Here is an 18,786-nt window from a genome sequence, read left to right on the forward strand (position 1 = left end):
GGATCTCAGTTCAAGCAGTGAGCCCTGGCCTCCTGCAGTGGAAGTGTGGAGTCTTACCCTCCAGACCGCCAAGGAAATCCCTATAGCTTTCTTTTCTGTAGCCTTACATAATTGGAAAAGTATATAACCTGCAGAAATGTCCTCAACTGTTCATGTTATCAGTAAGGCCTTCAGTCAACAGTAGCTGTTGGGAACTAAGCTTTGGGGGGTCGCAACCTGACTGGGGGCGGGGGTTGGCGACCCTGCCCCTGCGTTGCTCGAAGGTCGAGTGTACGTTGATGCCCACAGAGATGCAGTGGGGCTGGTGGTATCAGCCTGGCACGTGACTCTTCACACCTGTGCGCGTCCACATGTACACACGTGTCCACGCACAGCGTGCCTGATACCCCCCATCGGAAGAGAGGCCTAGAAACACAGGCACACTGACAGCAGCGAGCACTTTGCAGCTGCATCTTGGTCTCTAAAACCAGCCCAGTCACAAGGAGCCTGGGCCCTCAAAACGGCTGCCTCCAGGGCGGGGACAGAGGAAGCAGCCACGCAACAGGTTCCTGACGGGGCACGCGGCCGGGACAGCACAGCTGACCGGATCCCGGGCCAGGCTGCAGCCAGACACCAAGGCAGCCGACGGGGCTGTTTACAGCCCAGCCAGGCCCGGGGGCATCCACGCGAGGGGGACACACGCAGGGAACTGGGAGCTTAACTTGTGGGTGTGGAGGCACCACAGACCAGCTGCAGCAGCCCCAGGGGGTGCTGCTCTGGGTGGGTGGGGAGGGGCCTCCCTGTCGGCGGGTGCGCAGACTGTCAGCTTCAATCATAGAGCAGTCCCTGAAGGTGGGAAGCCCTCGGCACTTCCTGGGGCACCGAGGCGCTTGGGGTGGAGGTTAGGCTGTCGGGGACCCACTCTGGAGTGCCCAGAGATTCCGTGTCTCTCTGCACAGGCGTAGCGTATGTGTGGGTGTGCAGTGTGCACACACGTGAAAGCACACACGGTTCTCCACATCCTCACCAGGGCCTGGTAGGGCTGGACACACGCTGGGAACTTGGTGGACACAGCTCAGGAAGCGGGAAGAGCCAAGCTCACTTAAAGCCAGTGACAACTGTCTCCCAGCTGTCAGAGAATCAGTGATAAGACAACATACAATGTCACTCATTCTTTCTGAACACGTTTATCTCCTACGATCTCTTCTGCAATGGAGACAGCGTGCCCGTGAGCACAGGGAAGGCCCCACCCTGCAGGGCTGGGCACAGTGGGGCTGCGCCCAGCACACACTGGCCTTCTGGTTTCCACCACCCAGGGGCCCTGCCAGGCGCCAAGAGGCCACCGCCTGCTGCCCTGGAGCAGCTCCTCAGGCCGAAGCCCGTGGCCTGGATGGCGGGCAGTGTCAGTACCCACAGTGCCCTCATGGCCGTGGGGATCCAGGTGCGGCCGGGGATAGGCAGCTGCTGTCCTGTCTGTTCCCGGCTCGCCTGGCAGAAGCTGGCAGGCACCCGCGTCCCTGGGGGCCTACTCCTCCCTCAGGGAGGCCCACGGAGCCGCTCCAGAAGCACAAGCTTGGTCTGCAGGTTCACATGGAACGGAGGCAGTCTGCTCAGGTTCACACTCAGCCCGGTGGTGCCCGGGACATGGGCCAAGACACGGTGCGTGTCCTGGTAGAGCGCCAGGGGCCCGGGAGCAGCCTCCATGAGCAGGTGCGTGTAGGCCAGCATGCGCTCCGAGCCTGGCTCCAGGTCTTCCGTCTTCTCGTACCTGCGGAGGAGAGCACGCCACGCCCTGCAGGCCCACGCTGGTCCCTGGCACCCCGTGCCCCCGGGAGCCTGCGCCACAGGGAAAACGTACCTCCAGGCACTGTTGACCTCCAGGAAGCGGGACACGCCTGTCTGGGCAGCGGCCACGTCGATGTGTAGAGCAACGTCTGTGGAGAGCAGGCCGGCCCCGTCAGCGCCGGGGGCCCGCCTCTGGCAAGGCCACCCAGGCCCGGAGCCGCACACCCACCTGCGCGGGCGGGCACCAGCTGGTGCAGCCTCTGCATCGCCACGCCGCCGGGGTAGTTGAAGTGGGACACATACAGGCCCGTGGCCGAGTACGCGGCGTTCACCACGAGGTGCCCCAGCACCAGGAGGGACCCCACTCTATGCAGCCAGGACTCCCTGTAACTGTTCAGCCTGGGAGGGAGCAGAGCCAGGGACGGTCGTGAAGAGCACATCCACCCGCTGCCACGCCCCCACACGAGCCGTCACCACGCAGCGGATGCGACAGACTCTGAAACCCCAGCAGGCGCCAAGGCCAAACCTGCGTTAGCCCTTCAAGTGTCCCGAGTCACCCCTCAGGTCAGAGCCTGGCTTCAGGCACGTCCCGGGCTGCCTGGTGCCTGGTGCTGGGCAGAGCAAGGACAGGCGCCCGCTGCCTCTACAGGCCGGCCACAGGCCCTGCAGACGGGCTGGACCCCGCACTAGACCCCGGCCAGATGCCCTCCCCTTTGCAACCCAGTTCATGGCCCTGGGCGAGCCCACGAGGCAGCCAGCAGCACTTACACGCGGGCACAGCCCCTGGCAGCCACAACGTTGAGCAGTGGGAAGGTGTAGATGATGAAGCGCAGCTCCTTGTGCGGCAGCAGCGAGTACAGGGCCACGAAGCCCAGCGCGGGCAGCAGCAGCGCCAGGGCCCGCCTGTCTGCCGCCCCCAGTGGCACGAAGAGCAGGCTGCAGCCCAGGCCACGCGGGAGCGCCGAGTAGAAGTACCAGAGCAGTGGCGAGGTCTGGGCGGGCGTTAAGGAGGCTGCAGGCACCCCCGCGGCAGCCCGCCGTCCCCCGCCAGCGTGATGGCGCCCCGCCCACAGCACCCAGGAGCCCCACAGCTCCGGCCACAGCGTGACCCCTCACACGGAGACAGTGACCCCTCACACGGGGACGGTGACCCCACACACAGGCTGCCACAGCTGCGGACGGACAGCGGAACTGCCCAGAACCGTCCCTCCATCTTTCACTATGAAAACAGCCTGTCCCAGGGTGGGGGGCACACTGGGGACCCACAGCATTCTCTCTGGGGATGTCTTTTAAAGAGCCCAGAGTGAAACATTAAATCAGAAGATTGCAAGGACAGAGAATCCGGGGCTGAGACGCTGAGTGGTGTCTCCTCGGGGCACAGACTCAGGACCAGGGAGACCCGCCCTGCAGAGGAGGAAGTGCTGGTGCTGGCGCCATGGCAGCCGTCACGCTCCCCGAGGCGCAGGTGCAGCGGACAGCAGCTCCTCGCTCTGCCTCGAAGGAAGGATACGCCCCAGTTGGCACTCTTGTTGAGGACGGTGTTATACCAGAGCACCTTCCCTTCTGGCCACACGAGGCAGCGCCAGAAATAGGAGTCCACAGCCAGCGTCAGTCCTGAAGAAGGAAGAGCAGCTCAGGGAGCACAGGCCGCCCTGGACACTGCCACAGGTGGAGGTCCCCGAGATGAGCCCCGACAGCAGAGCAGCCAGGAGCCACAGCAGCGCCCTCGGAGGAGCCGAGGCGTCGGGCCCTCCCCCCAAGCAGCCCCCACACACAGCTGCCCCCGCGTCTGCACGGCCTGGCCGAGGCACAGGAGAAGGCGGCCCTGATGCGGGTCCAGTGGAGGGGGTCCGGCGGGGGACGCTTGGGCAGCAGAGCCAGAAGACCCGCACTGGGACTCTGGGACCCCGTGGGAGGTGCAGGTGATTCTATTTATGAGGAACAGAGATGAGAAAGCCCCCAACAAAGAGGGCGCAGCCCCCACCGGCCCAGCCCCTGCGACCCACTCACCCAAGCAGAGGATCCCGGCCGGCACAGCGCAGCGCAGCGCCCGGGTCAGGGAGAGTTTCCGCCAGCAGAGCGGCAGCAGCAGTGCTAGGCCCAGGAGCAGGCTTAGCTCGGCCCTGAAGACCAGGATGACGAAGGCCGAGAGCCAGATGAAGCGCGTCCACCTCTGCTGCAGCCAGGCCGCCAGGGCCAGCAGCACTGCGGGAGGGTGGGCGCAGCGTCACTCTCTGCTCGAGGGGCACGGGAGCCCCGAGACCGCCCGCCCGGGCCGCATCCGCACTGCCCCCACCTCCTGCAGAGCCTCGCCCACCCGGCCCCTCTGGGGTCCCTGCCCGCTCCCAGCCCCATGGACCAGCTCCTCCTCTGGGTGCTGCTCTTGGGGAGGCCTCGCCCCACCAGCTCCCCTGAGGCCAAGCCGGAGCCCTGCACAGGGACAGAGCTCGCTCGCTTCCTGGCCTCCCTGTCCTGCATTTCTGAGACACCTGGTGGGCAGCAGCTTTCGACAGACACTCGGATGGACCCCCACTGACACCAGCCCGGGAGACCGGGCAGGACAGGCCGGCAGCAACGTACCCACGGGCAGCGCCAGCACGTTGGGGAGCGTCCGTGTGCAGTAGAACATCAGGTGGAACTGCGAGGCCGTCACCCAGCAGAACAGGGCAGCCACCGTGGCCCCAAACTGCCGCCTCACTTCTCTTTGTAACGTCCAGAGTCCGAGAATCACGCCGAGTCCCACGACGGCCCTGACTGAGCAGAGAGGGTGCGTGGGCCCAGGGGATCCCGTACTAAAAACGGGCCGGTGTATACAGCACGACGGCACTCAGCTGCAGAGAAGAAACCCTGCCGTGTGCAGCAGCGGATGCGCCCAGAGGTCACCATACTAGAGGTCGAGTGCAAAGGAGGAGAAGGGCGAGCGCCCCGCGGCGTCACCCGTGTGTGGAATCTGATGGACACGGACGCACTACACACGGAACACTCACGCAGGAGGCCGCACACTGCTGGCTGCCAAAGGGGCAGCGGGGAGGGGCAGCTCAGGAGTCTGCGGCCCACAGACACACACGGCTGTGCACGGCAGACCGCAACAAAGACGCGCTGCACCGCGCAGGGAACTACGCTCAGCATCGTGTGACAACCTGTGACGGCCAGAATCGGGAAGAGGAAGATATGTATTTAAAACTGAACTGCCTCACAGCATGTCTGGTGTGAAGACAGCACTGAGAGTCAGTTCTACTTCAATTAAAAGCCTGACACACAAAATGAAATGAAATGCGTTCCGTCTAAAGCGACGGCGCGTGCTTTCCCTGAAGCTAGCATCAGGCGAGCTTGTTCACTTTCTGTTTCACTTGCCAGTAACTAGATTCTTTTGAGCATGGTGGGCCACCTTTGAGTCCTGTGACACTTTTTATTTAACAGTAAACACTTCTTAAACTCAAACAAATGGGCTGGGCATGGGAAGCAGGCGGCCTGGACGCTGGCACCCCGATCCTGGAGCTGTTCTGTGCCTGGCGGCCCCGGGCAGGGCTGGGACACTCGGAAGCTGGGCTGGGCAGGGCAGACGCGCGCAGGCGACAGCTGGCACCCCAGAGGCCCTGTCACCGGCCAGCACCTCCAGGGCTACACTTACTGAGCACCTGACGCTCAGACGTGGCCCCAGCCACCCGGCCGAGGCTGCCTGGCCCCCCCACACAAGTGGACGGCCGACCTCCGCTTCCTCGGCCCCCCTTTCCCGAGGCACAGCTGCCTGGTCCCAGGAGCTCTCCGACCACACGTGCCCACCAGCATGAGCCGTGCTGCGGCTGCTCAGGGGCGGGGCCTGGCCCCCGCTGTCACCGCCTGGGGAGGTGGGCGCTGCCCCCACTGAACTGCCTGCCAAGTGACCAAGACAGCCGGGACTCCAGGTGGCGGCCACTCCCGCCGAGGGCCCCTTGACTGGGTGGCTGCGGCTGTCTGACGCCGCCACCGCTCTTCACCACCGCCTCCCCCACCGGAGGAGCCCTTACCTACAAGCTGAGAGTAGAACTTCGACGTCTCCAACAGCGAGAGCACGTAGACCGCGGGGCTGGAGAGCGCGGCGATCAGCAGTGGCCCGAGGAACGTCCTGGGGACCACGCCGGGGAACTCGAGGTGGTCAAACTGCAGGGAGAGGGCGGGTCAGCCGGGCCCGGGCCAGGCCCCCACACCACTCAGGCGAGCTCACCTTGTCCACATCCAGCCGGTGGTAGAGCAGGTCGTGCACAGCCTGCAGGTTGAAGCTCTCCTCCACCTTGGTGTAGGGGCAGGCGGCCAGGTGGACCGCGGCCACGGCCATCAGCAGCCCCAGGAGCTGGCGCTGCCCGCCCAGGCCCGACGGCCTTCTCCCAGCCATTCTGCGCACCCACCTCACGGACCTTCATCCACCGTGAGCACCGCAGCTCTTGAGTGTGTTCAAAGAATGGAGACACAGATTCCCAAGCTCGAAAACTCTGCTCGAGTCAACACCTGGGAGACGTGTGTGAAGGGTAACAGCACCCCTCTGAAGTATTCTGGAAACACATCAACACAGGACACTGAAAGAAAAATCACCCTTAAGAAACGTCCACGTTGTAACCAGCCACCTTCTTTAAGCTGTCTGTGAATGCTCTTCCAGGAAAAAGGGCCCGAGTTGCAGAGCCGGAGCTGAGTGCACCGGCAGCTGGGCCCCGGGTCAGCCCGGCCCGGACACAGCAGGACCGAGAGGCTAAGATCTGGCTGGAGAGTCAAGAACACGCCGGGCTTGGCCCCCAGGGCAGTAGCTGGGGCAGACAGGCTGGGGCTGTGAAGCAGGAGGGTGGGGGGCACACCCAGAGCACAGCAGAGCAGCAGCCATTAGTGGGGGGGGAGAGGGGCAGCGAAGATCTGCGTCCCCAGGACTGTGTGACGGGCCGTGGACTCTGCATCCTGAACTTCGCCCAGGAGCCCCTCTGAGCAGGAAGCACCACGCTGGTTGTGAGCACAAACCGGTGGACGGCAGAAAGCAAGCCTGTTCCTGGGCAGGGGGGCGGGGGGGCGCAGACGGATGCCTGCACTGCAGGTGCCCACACACCAGGACTGGGGGGTACCCCAAGGAACAAAGATTCCAAGAAGACCACGGAGCGTCTGGGCAGCTCCTACTCGCAGGAGACCTACAACTTTCAACTCGGCGAGGGAGGAAAGACAGCAAATTCTTCCTGTTTGTGGCTTGTCTTAAAACACGTTTGCTGTTCTTTGATCAAAACCAAAAGAGCAAAAGAAGAGAACCACAGTGCCATTTGTTAAAAGTACTTTTTGGTTAGAGGGAGATGTATTAAGCCTCTGCTCTAAGTCAGCAAGTGGGGAATCCATGACTTAATAAAATCTGGAGGAGGAAGAGGGATTCTGTTCGATACGGCGGTGGCGGCGAGGTGGGGGAAGTAAGGGAGTCAGAGGGCTTTAATAATTCAGAATCACCAAATAACGCAGTTCCGAGAGAAGTAACAGAACTTGGTTCCCTCACCGAACTGTAAGGGCGGGATCTTCCTGTTTTCCCACCACTGTGACCTCAGCAAGGAGGGGCCTGGCCATCACGACTTGCAGCCGCATTGCCACCTGGTGCTCAGCAGGTGCTCAGCAGGCTTGAGAAACAAATGCATAACAGTTCCTAAGCGTGGATGTTATCAGCTTACATTTTCGTTCAGTTCAGTTCAGTCAGTCGTGTCCGACTCTTTGCCACCTCATGAACTGCAGCACGCCAGGCCTCCCCGTCCATCACCAACTTCCAGAGCTTACTCAAACTCACATCCATCAAGTCAGTGAGACCATCCAATCATCTCATCCTCTGCTGTCCCCTTCTCCTCCCATCATCAATCTCTCCCAGCATCAGGGTCTTTTCCAGTGAGTCAGTTCTTCATATCAGGTGGCCAAAGCATTGGAGTTTCAGCTTCAGCATCAGTTCTTCCAATGAATATTCAGGACTGATTGATCTCCTTTAGGATGGACTGGTTGGATCTCCTTGCAGTCCAAGGGACTCTAAGACTCTTCTCTAATACCACAGTTCAAAAGCATCAATTGTTTGGCACTCAGCTTTCTTTATAATCCAACTCTCACATCCATACATGACTACTGGAAAAACCATAGCTTTGACTAGATGGACCTTTGTTGGCAACGTAATGTCTCTGCTTTTGAATATGCTATCTAGGTTGGTCATGGCTTTTCTTCCAAGGAGTAAATATGTTTTAATTTCATGGCTGCAGTCACCATATGCAGTGACTTTGGAGCCCCCAAAAATAAAGACTGACACTGTTTCCACTGTTTCCCCATCTATCTGCCATGAAGTGATAGGACCGGACGCCATGATCTTACTTTTATGACTGTTGAGTCCTAAACCAGTTTTTTCACTCTCCTCTTTCACTTTCATCAAGAGGCTCTTTAGTTACTGTTTGCTGTCTGCCATAAGGGTGGTATCATCTGCCTATCTGAGGTTACTGATGTTCCTCCCAGCAATCTTGATTCCAGCTTGTGCTTTATCCAGTCCAGCGTTTCTCATGATGTGCTCTGCATATAAGTTAAATAAGCAGGGTGACAATATACAGCCTTGACATATTCCTTTCCCAATTTGGAACCAGTCTGTTGTTCCATGTCCTGTTCTAACTGTTGCTTCTTGACCTGCATACAGATTTCTCAGGAGGCAGGCCAGGTGGTCTGGTATTCCCATGTCTTTAAGAACTTTCCATAGTTTGTGGCGATCCACACAGTCAAAGGTTTTGGCGTAGTCAATAAAGCAGAAGTGGATATTTTTCTGGAACTCTTGCTTTTTCTATGATCCAGCACCCAGTTGCGGATGGCACTGGTGATGGAAGTAAAGTCCAACGCTGTAAAGAACAATACTGCACAGGAACCTGGAACATTAGGTCCATGAATCAAGGTAAATTGCAAGTGGTCAAACAGGAGATGGCAAGACTGAACGTCATTTTAGGAATCAGTGAACTGATTCCTGGAACTGGAAATGGGTGGATTTAACTTACATGACCATTGTATCTACTACTGTGGGCAAGAATCTCTTAAAAGAAGTGGAGTAGCCCGCATAGTCAACAAGAGAGTTCTAAATGTAGTACTTGGGTGCAGTCTCAAAAAATGACAGAATGATCTCTGTTCACTTCCACAGCAAACATTTTCATTACAGACACATTAATGCTTTGATTTCCAATGATGCCGAGCAGACCACAGAACACTCACATGCTGCTCTCTGTTCCTCTGAGGTTAAAACACTGTCAAGAACTAGGAAGCATGTATAAAGCGGAGTGCTGGAAGCAGCTGCACATGTAACGCTTGGCAGGCCTGGGGCTCACAGCCGTTCCAGGCTCATCTCTGCAGACCCCACTCCACGCCCCTGCCCACAGCGCGCTCCCAAGCGAAAACCTAGACTCTGACATCTCAGGGGGCTTCCCTGCTGGCTCAGATGGTAGAGAATCATCCTGCTATGCAGGAGACCTGCGTTCGATCCCTGCATTGGGAAGATCCCTAGAGAAGGAAATGGCAACCCACTGCAGTTTCCTTACCTGGAGAATCCCATGGACAGAGGAGCCTGGTGGGCTACAGTTCATGGGGTCACAGGAGCTGTGGGGTGAAAGCTACATTACCAAGCCTGCTCCAGGCCCTAGGGGCTTCTCCCCCAGACGAGGGTACTCTCTGCTGATGGCCGAGAGCAAAGCAGCTTATTCTGGAAGACACTAGCAGCGCCCTGCATGCCCACCCGGGACCAGGAGGAGACACACAGGGCAGGGCAAGTACACAAACCACAGTAAGCCCCCTGGGACCGAGACCGTGAGCAATCGCCCCTGTACTCGTCCTCACCTGCCTGCAGCCGTTCCGACTGTTAATCGGAGAGGTTAACGACTGTCGTTTCCAGGACGGTGGCCCCTCAGATTAGGAAGCGACCTGCAGAGGCCCTCCTGTCCCCGTCTATTCCTCGGTCTCGACTGAAACCGGTCAAATCAGATGTCCACGTTACTAATTCACGGCTGGAAACACAAAGGAACTGGCAAGAGATCAGGCCAGGGAAAACTATCTTTTGTACTTCTTTCTTCTGGCAGTTCTGTCCTAAAGAGACCAGGTAATGCCCACGTTCCTTCTCCTGACTTAAACCCCGGGTTTCGGCGCCAAGGGCCTAGGGCACGGGGGGCGGGGAATGCAGACTGCTGGGTCCCCAGACACACTCCTCAGGCCCCAGGTGACGCGGCTGGCCCCGGGTGAGGAGCCTGGCGGTCGTCCCGCGTGCACGCGCACGCTGAGGCCCAAGGAGCCCCGCGACGGCGCCAGCCCGAGGTCCCCTCAGCCCGCCCCGAGAGCCCCAGCCACGCGCGCTGACCTCGCCAGCCCACCGCGCGGTCCCTCGAAGCGCTCGCGCCTGGGCTGCCCGCGGCCGGAAGGCGGGTGGCGGAAACCAAGAGCTTCGGCGAAGCCCTTGCCCGAACCTAACATGGCCGCTGAGGCTACGCTGCCGTCGCGGACGCCGTCGCTGCCCGGAGTAAAGATGGCCGCTCCGGGCGGCGCGCGAGAGAGGCGGACGCAAGGGGCGGGCCCGGGCCCCCACGCCCCCTAAGCCCAGCCTCCCGGCGGGACGCTGACCCGGGGCCTTCCTATTGGTAGCCGCTCGTGGCGAGCCTGGATTGGGCCGCACGGGGGCGGGGCGGACCTAGAAGGCCAATCGCCGCGCGAGGGCTGGCGTGGGGCGGGGCTCCAGCCGGCTCCGCCGAGTATCCCCGGGAACGGCCGGCGCTTCGGAGCCGGTAGGCGGCCGGAGGCCGGAGTGCTCGGCCGGTTCCCGGTGGACTTCGGCCCGCGTCCGCGCTGCCGCGACCCCGCGGCGCCGTCAGCCTCGGCCCGCCATGCGCCCGCCGGCCCTGGCCGTGCTGGGGCTGCTGCTGCTGCTGCTGCTGCCGACCGGCGAGGCCACCAAGAAGCCGACGCCCTGCAAGCGCTGCCGGGAGCTGGTGGACAAGTTCAACCAGGTGGGCCGGTCACTCCGCGGGGACGGCGGCGGGAGACGGGGTCGCCCTGCCATGGCCCAGAATTACCCCACCGTGGGCCTGCGATCACCTTGCCGTGGACTGGGTCACCCCATCATGGACTGGGTCACCCCCCATGGACTGGGTCACTCTATCATGGATTGGGTCACCCCACCGTGGACTGGGTCACCCCACCATGGACTGGTTCACCCCCATGGACTAGGTCACCCCCCATGGACTGGGTCACCCCCCGTGGACTGGGTCACTCCACCGTGGACTGGCTCACCCCCCGCCCCGTGGACTGGGTCACCCCCCGCCCCGTGGACTGGGTCACCCCACCGTGGACTGGGTCACCCCCCCGTGGACTGGGTCACTCCACCGTGGACTGGCTCACCCCCCGTGGACTGGGTCACCCCACCGTGGACTGGCTCACCCCCCATGGACTGGCTTACCACCGATGGACTGGCTCACCCTCCATGGACTGGCTCACCCCACCTTGGACTGTGGTCACCCCACCTCAGCCTGGCTCACCCCTCCATGGACAGATGTGAAGCAGCAGGGCTGACCCTGTGTGGCCCTCTCCCCACAGGGAATGGTGGACACAGCAAAGAAGAACTTTGGTGGTGGGAACACGGCTTGGGAGGAGAAGACGCTGTCCAAGTATGAATTCAGGTGGGCACCCTGCTCTGACTGGCCCAGCGCCCGCCTTTGGGGCCTGACGTGTCCCTGGGAGCGTCTGCAGACACAGAGGGTCCCTTGGGCACAGTCACCTGTCCTTGCCTGGGGCTGGCATGTGGGCCTCTGGCCCCTGGCTGTCCCCTTGCCCTCCAAGGGGCAGACACGGGTCTTTTCAAAACGCAGGTGGGGCTGGCCCCACCCCCACCCAGAGCTCTGGCCCATTGCCGGGCTTCCCTGGGTGGACCCCACGCTTGATGTTCTCCCTGAGGATGAACAGGCCTCCCTCACCACCGCACCCTCTGCGTTTAGCTCTCTGCCTGGCAGTGATGCCCCCCGGCCCCAGCTGGGTGTTTGTCGCAGGTCTGTCCTCACTGAACACCAGCGTGGCTGCTCCCCAGCAGCAGGGGGCCTCCAGGCCTCCCTGGAGCATGGACGCTGACCCCTGAGGTGCCGCGCGCCCCCCTCTCACGGTGCCGCTGGCCCTGTGTTTCAGTGAAGTCCGCCTGCTGGAGATCGTGGAGGGCCTGTGTGAAGCCAGCGACTTCGAGTGCAACCAGCTGCTGGAGGAGCAGGAGGAGCTGCTGGAGGCCTGGTGGCTGCGGCTGTGAGTGCTCGGGGCCCGGCGCCCGCCACGCCTGGGGGTCAAAACGCACTGGAGACAGTAGGGCTTCCACACACCTGATTTCTCCCTCACCCACATTCCCGTCCTGTTCCATCGAAGTGCAGCGATCCCGACGGGGGAGTTAGCTGGGAGAGTCTGCTGGCCACAGGCCCTCGTTTCCCGGGTCCCACGATGCTCAAAAGCGCCTTACATTCAACTGTGGTTTTGTTTTGAGGAAATCCGCCACGTGAGATTCAGTGGATGCTGTTTACATCCTCAGGAAGAAGAAGCATCCTGACTTATTTGAATGGTTCTGTGTGCAGACACTGAAAGTTTGCTGTCCTCCGGGGACTTACGGGCCGGACTGCCTGGGTGTGTCTTTCATTGGGGACCCTCGAGTGTCCACATTGTTCCTGTTGCAGCTCCAGGGGCGGCGGCTCCCACGGGCCTGGGTGCTGCCCCCTCCCAGCTGCAGGGACCTTCTCCCCCAGTCTGGTCCCGGGTGTGCTTCCAGCTCACCCGTGGGTTCGTCGTAACCCACTGCCTGGTGCTGCCTGCTAAGTGCGAGGAGGCCCACCGCCAGCAGAGCGCTGTGCAAAAGGCCGGGGCGTCCAGCCTTCAGGGTTCCGTCCAGGCATCACTGACACGTTCAGGTCGATCCCCTGGGCGGAGGGCATCATCTTGGCGCCCAGACCCTGCCCCAGCCCGCCCGCAGTCCTGCTGGCGCGTGGCTGCAGCAAGGAGTCCTCACTGTCCCCTCCTCGGCCCCGTGTCCCCGGTGAGGCCGGGGCCTGTGTGTCCCGGGGAAGGGCACGGGGGGCAGCGGGACTTGGGGCTGAGCGGGTGGACGGCGGGGCTCCCCGGGGCCCCCCTGCTCCCAGACGCCCTCTGAGCAGCTCGTGTTCACAGCGTGCCAGGGCGGGTCTGAGCGGCCCTGCAGCGGGAGCGGCCACTGCAGCGGAGACGGCACCCGGGAGGGCGACGGGTCGTGCCAGTGCCACCTGGGCTACCAGGGGCCGCTGTGCACCGACTGCATGGACGGCTACTTCCGCGCGCCGACGGGCGGGACGCACAGCATCTGCTCAGGTACCGGCAGCACCCGCAGGCCGGGAGCAGGGACCGCACCGGCAGAGCTGGGGGCTGGGGACAGTCCCGCTTCCTGCCCCTGAACAAGCCATGGAGGGAAGCGTGCGGTGGTGACCCCCGACAGCCTCCTGGACGGGCAGCACGGCACCGTCAGCTCCACGACAGCCACGCTGGGCCTGGGCGCTGTGTCCTCCGGAGGCTTGCGCGGCCCTGCTGCGCCGGCGGGAAGCTCGGCGCCGGCGGGAGCGGGCTGGTTGTGCCTGCGGCGTGCGGGGCCGGGTCCATCAGCGCACCTCCGGGGGCTGGTGGTGTGGCTGAGAATGGGACAGCAGAGGCCGTGCAGTGTGGCCCCAGGTCCCTGTGAGGAAGGCTCGCCACCTCCGTTACCCTGGTGTGGGAAGGGCGGCCCCCCCGCCAGGCTCTCTGAAGGCTCCCCGGCCGTTGTCCCCGGGCTCCTCCGTGAGTTCCGAGACGTGCCCGTGGGGTCACAGATGGAGCCTTCTCAGCTGGGATGAAACGCCAACCCTTCCAGATGGGGAGGCCCGCACCCCACTCATGAGGCTGCATCAGCCCAGGGCGGTGTTCTCCGACGTGTAAATCCAGGGAGCGGGCCATGGGAGACCTGTGTTCCTCCTTGGCTGTCCCTGCCTCAGGGGAGGACTGTGGCAGGCGCCGGCAGTCAGGTCTGGGGGCCATGCCGCGCCCTCAGGCCTGCCCACAGTGAGGCCAGCCACCCCGGTTTCTACCTGAGACCTCCCCAAGCCCGGCAGGACCACGCATGTTGGCAGGCAGCATGCACACCCAGCCGGGTCTGGCTGCAGGCTTAGGAGTAGCTCCTCTGAGTCGTCATCTGCAGAGAATTTTATCACCACTGGGCGCGGGAGTCCCCACGTGCTGTCTCTTCTCGTTAAGTGCAGTGTTGTGATTTAGTGAATGTATTTTTCTGTTGCTGAATCAGTCTTGCCGTTTTGGGATTTACGCTTGTTTTCACCCTAACAAATGTCAGTTCCTAAGCCCCAAAACAACCTTTGCAATGAGTTTGCTCCTGAGATGCGCCTGCCTCTGCCTTGCAGCCTGTGACGAGGCGTGTAAGACGTGCGTGGGCCCCACCAACAGAGACTGCGACCAGTGTGAAGTGGGCTGGGTGCGCCAGGACGACGCCTGCGTGGGTGAGGCTGGCGGGCGGCCCTCCACTCCGCGCCCCCCACCCTGAACCTCCCGCCCTCCGTGGGCTCTGCCAGCCCAGCCACCCCCAGGACATGCCATGCCCTGCCTGCTGCAGACGTGCTGGGGAGACTGACGTCCCTGGTCGTGATTAAGGGGTCACAGGTGGAGGCTGGCTTTGCAGGTGGCTGCTTTTGCCTGCGGGCGGGATGCCTCGCGGGAACCCTCTGCGGCCTAGACCCCGGGCTGGGTGGGTGGCCGCAGCCTTGCTGTCTGTGGCCTCAGGGGTCCTATTGGCTCAGGAGAGGAGCCTGACCCAGGCCCAGTCGCGTTCCCTTGGGTCCTGTGGGGCTGGTAAGGCGACACTGTGGGGAGGTGACAGCCTCTGAGTGCAGTGACGGCGCAGTCCCGTGCTCGGAAGGCCCCTGATCAGGGCGCCTGGCCTCCCGCCGCCCGCCCTCAGGCCTCGCTTGGACTGTAGCCCCGCCCACAGAGTCTCAGGGCCTGGGGTGGCGTGCTGCGCTGCCCAGCTGCTCCTGGGGGTCCTGTGCTGCTCAGGGCTGCTCCTTGGGGGCGTGGGGGGGGCGGTCCCTGGGCTGCCCGGCTGCTCCTGGGTGTCCCTGTGCTGCCCGGCTGCTCCTGGGGGGTCCTGTGCTGCCCAGGGCTGCTCCTTGGGGGCATGGGGGTCCCTGCGCTGCCCGGCTGCTCCTGGGGCGTCCCTGCGCTGCCCGGCTGCTCCTGGGGGGTCCCTGCGCTGCCCGGCTGCTCCTGGGGGGTCCTGTGCTGCCCAGGGCTGCTCCTTGGGGGCGTGGGCGTCCCTGCACTGCCTGGCTGCTCCTGGGGGGTCCCTGGGCCGCCCGGCTGCTCCTGGGTGTCCCTGCGCTGCCTGGCTGCTCCTGGGGGGTCCCTGGGCCGCCCGGCTGCTCCTGGGTGTCCCTGCGCTGCCTGGCTGCTCCTGGGGGGTCCCTGGGCCGCCCGGCTGCTCCTGGGTGTCCCTGCGCTGCCCGGCTGCTCCTGGGGGTCCAGCCCCGGGTTTGGTTTCAGCCTCACGGCTGGTGGGCCTCCTGCCTCAGGTCCCAGACTGAGTGGGGCGTGGTGCGCTCCACGGCCCTGAGGAGGGACTCGTGCTCAGCCACCACGCTGTGCCCACTGCACACAGAGGCCCCGGATGATGGTCATCCACATGTCCCCAGGCAAGGGGCCCTTGGCCACCGGGCTCGGGTCAGGGCCGCCCCTCAGCCATGCTGTTGTTTCCAGACGTGGATGAGTGTGCAGCGGAGCCGCCGCCCTGCGAGGACACGCAGTACTGTGAGAACATCAACGGCTCCTTCGTGTGCGAGGGTGAGTGCCGCCCACTGCCCTGGCCTCCCCTGCCCCGGTCTGTCCTGCTCCCGTCCGTCCCCCCGTCCGCCCTGGCCTCCCGTCCGGCCAGCTCCCCAGGCGTCTGTCGTTTGTCTGTGTGACCCCTGCACGCGCCGCCCGCTTAAAAAGCTTAAGCTAGCAACAGAAGCACTGGCCGTTTCCCGACCGTCAGGAAACTCAGGTGCAAGGAGACAGCAGTGCCCGCTGGCAGGAGGGCCCTGGGGTCAGTGCAGTGCTGATCTGACACGGTGCCTTGTCCCCTGTTCGATTTTGCCTCAACAACACTGTGCCCGTGTTTGTCCGTCGCGTTTCTCTGCATCGTGTCGTTAGGAGCGTGCTGACGTCTGGTCTTCAGCAGCCCACACGGTTGAATATTTCAGCCGTGCATGTTCTCCAGTTACAGACTCAGAGAGCCCTTTAGGTGGAGCTTTGCACGCTGCTCCTCACTTTCCCTGCATCAGTCTCCGAGTTGGGCCACCTGCCCCAGAGGTGGTGCCCCTTCCTCACCCAGCAGCAGTCCGTGTGGCTCACACCTCCCGCAGCATCCTGTCTCCATGTTCCACGGACACACAGCTCTGTGTTCCACGGACACACAGCTCCGTGCTCCACAGGCACACAGCTCTGTGCTCCACAGACGCACAACGTGCCCCAGCAGCATCACAGGAACACAGGCTGTCTGCCGGGGCAGCACGGGGGGCCACCCCTCGAAGGGTGGGGACACCGGCTCTTCTGGCCACAAGCCCTCCCCAGCCCCGCGCGGGGCTCTTGCAGGACGAGGCTCACTGCCCTCCCCTCGTTGCAGAATGTGACCCCACCTGTGTGGGGTGCACCGGGAAGGGCCCCGCCCAGTGTAGAGAGTGCATCACCGGCTACAGCAAGGAGAGCGGCCAGTGTGAAGGTCAGCGGGCGCGTCTGCTCCGCCGGGGGGCCTTCCCGGGGGCCGTGCTCCAGTGTGGACGGGGCCCTGGGGAGGCACGCAGCTCCTGCCCTCATTCCTCTGCCTGTCCCCTCTCCAAACAACCGCCCGGGTCTCCTGCTGAGCCCCTCCCTCCTTTCTCTAATGCACCTACCATCTCCGCCTCTGTGCACAAGTGAATCCCCCCTCCAGCCCCCGTGAACCCCTCGACCCCTGCTGGGCCTGTCTGCCCAGTGAGGTCGCCCGTGCAGTGGAGTGTTCTCATTCAGACATCGATGAGTGCTCGCTGGCAGAGAAGCCCTGCCCGAGGGACAATGAGAACTGCTACAACACGCCCGGAAGCTTCGTCTGTGTGTGCCCCGACGGCTTCGAGGAGGCGGAGGGCACCTGTGTGCAGAGCAGGCCAGCGGGGGCTGGTGAGTGACGCCCGGCCGCCTCTGCTCGGGGCTCCCGCAGAGACAAGCTCACAGAGGGTGGCGGGGGGCACCACAGCCCTGGTGGCTTCAACCCCAGAGCCCTGCAGGTGGGACATCTGAGCTCCAGTGTTGGGGACTGCCTCCCCCAAAGCCCGTCGGAAGCATGCTTCCCGCCTCTCCCGGCTCTGGGGGTCACTCCTGGCGTTCCTGGGCGCGCAGCCGCGTCCCTCCAGCCTCCGCCTCTGTGATCTCGTGGCCTTCTCCCTGGAGTCTGCGTCCACGGTTCCCTCTGCTTGTGGGGACACCACTCGTGGGCTCAGGGCCGCCCCCAGTGACCTCGATCGCCGGCAGGGACGCTGTTTCCAAGCAAGGTCACGTCCACACGTGTCCCATGGGGGGTGCAGTTCTTCCAAGATGGTCCCAGACGCATCCTGGGGAGTGTGGGACGTCCACAGGTCGGTGGCTGGGCCTCCAGGAGGAGCTGAGGCCCCGGAAGGATCATGGGGGGCCCAGTGGGCAGCAGAGAGCGAGGCCCAGAGAGGCTGTGGCCGCCCCGCTCAGCCCCGTGTGCCAGGGCTCACGATGCAGGCTCTTGTCTCGTCCAGACTAACAGCGGCCGCCTGTCCCGGGGCCCCCGCCCCACTCTGGGGAGACAACCCAGCTGGGCAGGCCCCCCAGGGCTGTGGGCAAGCCGCCCACTCACCATCACGGCTCCAGCGGGGCCCTCGTGCCAGGATTTTACCTAACCACCTTTGTTTCCTTACAGAAGCCACAGAGGCAAGTCCGACACAGCCCCCCTCCCGGGAAGATTTATGACCAGCACGGACTTGGCCACGCCGGCCCTAACTTATTCAGACTGTCGTCCCGACGGGCCCAGTGCTGGCCGCTGGCTCCAGGGGGCCCCTTCCTGGAATGGACGGTGCTCACTGGACCCTTCAAAAGCTGCGTTTCTTGGCTGTTCTTAAACAGATTTGTATATTTTGATACCGTTCTTTATAATAAAATTGGCCCCTGAAGGTAATTAGGCAGAGGACAGGTGTGGGTTTGTCTCGGTAAAAACGTGGATGCTTTCGAGTGGAGCTTGCCCAGTCCTGGAGCCCCGGGCCTGCAGGGCCCCCCAGTGGTCCCTGTTGCTCACCCCCAAAGGCTTGCAAGCGCGAGCGGAACTTTGACAAGGGGGTTCAGGGCCCCCCGTGGGCCCTAGAGTGAGTGTCATTAGGGACCCTGTGGGAAGAAGTCAGAGAAGAACCCCCAGGGCCAGGTCCTCAGTAGGAAGGAGGCGCCCTGCACCCCGAGGCCCTCAGCGCCCCCGCCCCCGGCCTCCCGCCTGTGTCATCCTGGCCCTGAGGACGGTCCCCGTGCCCCTGGCTGCCCCTGGGCACTCAGCCCCAGCTGGGCACTGGCCTGGGCGCTAGAGGAGCCTGTGGCAGGACTCTACCCCAGGGGTGCCTTGCTAGAGGGGCCCACAGCACCAAGGCTGCAGGCTCACGGGGCCCTGCAGCTGGCTCCACCAGCTCCCCCAGCTCCTGTGGGGCAGAGCCTCCAGTCCCAGGCCCGGGGCAGGTTCCCCGAGTCCTTGAGGTGAGCAGGAGTCCAGTGGGCTGGGCGAGGCCAGCGCCAGCCCCACAGTGGGGGCCACACTGGGGGCCACATGGTCCTCTTAGAGACGGACACGTGGTGCAGGCCAAGGGGCTGAGTACGAAAGTGGGGCGACGACTGTGGGGTGACGACCGGGTGGGCAGGCAGCATAGGGTGGGGTGGAGAGGGGGGGATGGAGCCTGCATTGTGGGGGTCCAGGAGGGCCCCATGAGG

At 63.2% G+C, this 18,786-nt stretch overlaps 2 protein-coding genes across 12 annotated transcripts; one reads left to right on the top strand and one right to left on the bottom strand.

Annotated features, from left to right (window-relative positions):
* Positions 1–1,150: 1,150 nt before the first annotated feature.
* ALG12 (ALG12 alpha-1,6-mannosyltransferase) lies at positions 1,151–10,342 on the bottom strand. Of its 11 annotated transcripts, none has more exons than XM_069581789.1 (12): positions 10,112–10,342; positions 9,598–9,781; positions 9,303–9,360; positions 5,969–6,317; positions 5,772–5,904; positions 4,345–4,518; positions 3,775–3,969; positions 3,275–3,378; positions 2,533–2,756; positions 1,994–2,163; positions 1,838–1,913; positions 1,151–1,747 (listed from the first exon to the last, which is right to left on the bottom strand). In XM_069581789.1, exons 4-12 carry the CDS (start codon positions 6,134–6,136, stop codon positions 1,516–1,518), a joined length of 1,476 nt encoding a protein of 491 aa, XP_069437890.1. In that variant the 5' UTR covers positions 6,137–6,317; positions 9,303–9,360; positions 9,598–9,781; positions 10,112–10,342; the 3' UTR covers positions 1,151–1,515. The 11 variants fall into 11 exon arrangements, with proteins under 11 accessions (XP_069437890.1, XP_069437894.1, XP_069437893.1 ...); XM_069581793.1 differs by having other exon boundaries at positions 5,969–6,293; positions 10,112–10,313; XM_069581792.1 differs by having other exon boundaries at positions 5,969–6,293; positions 9,598–9,764; positions 10,112–10,228.
* On the top strand, positions 9,068–17,995 carry CRELD2 (cysteine rich with EGF like domains 2). The gene is made up of 10 exons (XM_069581800.1): positions 9,068–10,754; positions 11,341–11,423; positions 11,923–12,033; positions 12,311–12,402; positions 12,940–13,116; positions 14,190–14,285; positions 15,538–15,621; positions 16,445–16,540; positions 16,828–16,974; positions 17,741–17,995. The coding sequence occupies exons 1-10, from the start codon at positions 10,632–10,634 to the stop codon at positions 17,788–17,790; spliced, it is 1,059 nt and encodes a 352-aa protein (XP_069437901.1). The 5' UTR covers positions 9,068–10,631; the 3' UTR covers positions 17,791–17,995.
* The last annotated feature ends 791 nt before the right edge of the window (positions 17,996–18,786 follow it).

The sequence above is a fragment of the Ovis canadensis genome, chromosome 3 (genome assembly GCF_042477335.2).
Source record: "Ovis canadensis isolate MfBH-ARS-UI-01 breed Bighorn chromosome 3, ARS-UI_OviCan_v2, whole genome shotgun sequence".
NCBI classification, from domain to species: Eukaryota; Metazoa; Chordata; class Mammalia; order Artiodactyla; family Bovidae; genus Ovis; species Ovis canadensis.

Coding starts and splice junctions, on each gene's coding strand:
- CRELD2 (XM_069581800.1), top strand. CDS start 10,632: ATGCGCCCGCCGGCCCTGGCCGTGCTGGGGCTGCTGCTGCTGCTGCTG. Junction 12,034..12,310: donor GAGGCCTGGTGGCTGCGGCT/GTGAGTGCTCGG, acceptor TTACATCCTCAG/GAAGAAGAAGCATCCTGACT. Junction 16,975..17,740: donor GAGCAGGCCAGCGGGGGCTG/GTGAGTGACGCC, acceptor GTTTCCTTACAG/AAGCCACAGAGGCAAGTCCG.
- ALG12 (XM_069581789.1), bottom strand. CDS start 6,136: ATGGCTGGGAGAAGGCCGTCGGGCCTGGGCGGGCAGCGCCAGCTCCTG. Junction 5,905..5,968: donor ACCGGCTGGATGTGGACAAG/GTGAGCTCGCCT, acceptor CTCTCCCTGCAG/TTTGACCACCTCGAGTTCCC. Junction 2,757..3,274: donor ACAAGAGTGCCAACTGGGGC/GTATCCTTCCTT, acceptor ACGCCCGCCCAG/ACCTCGCCACTGCTCTGGTA.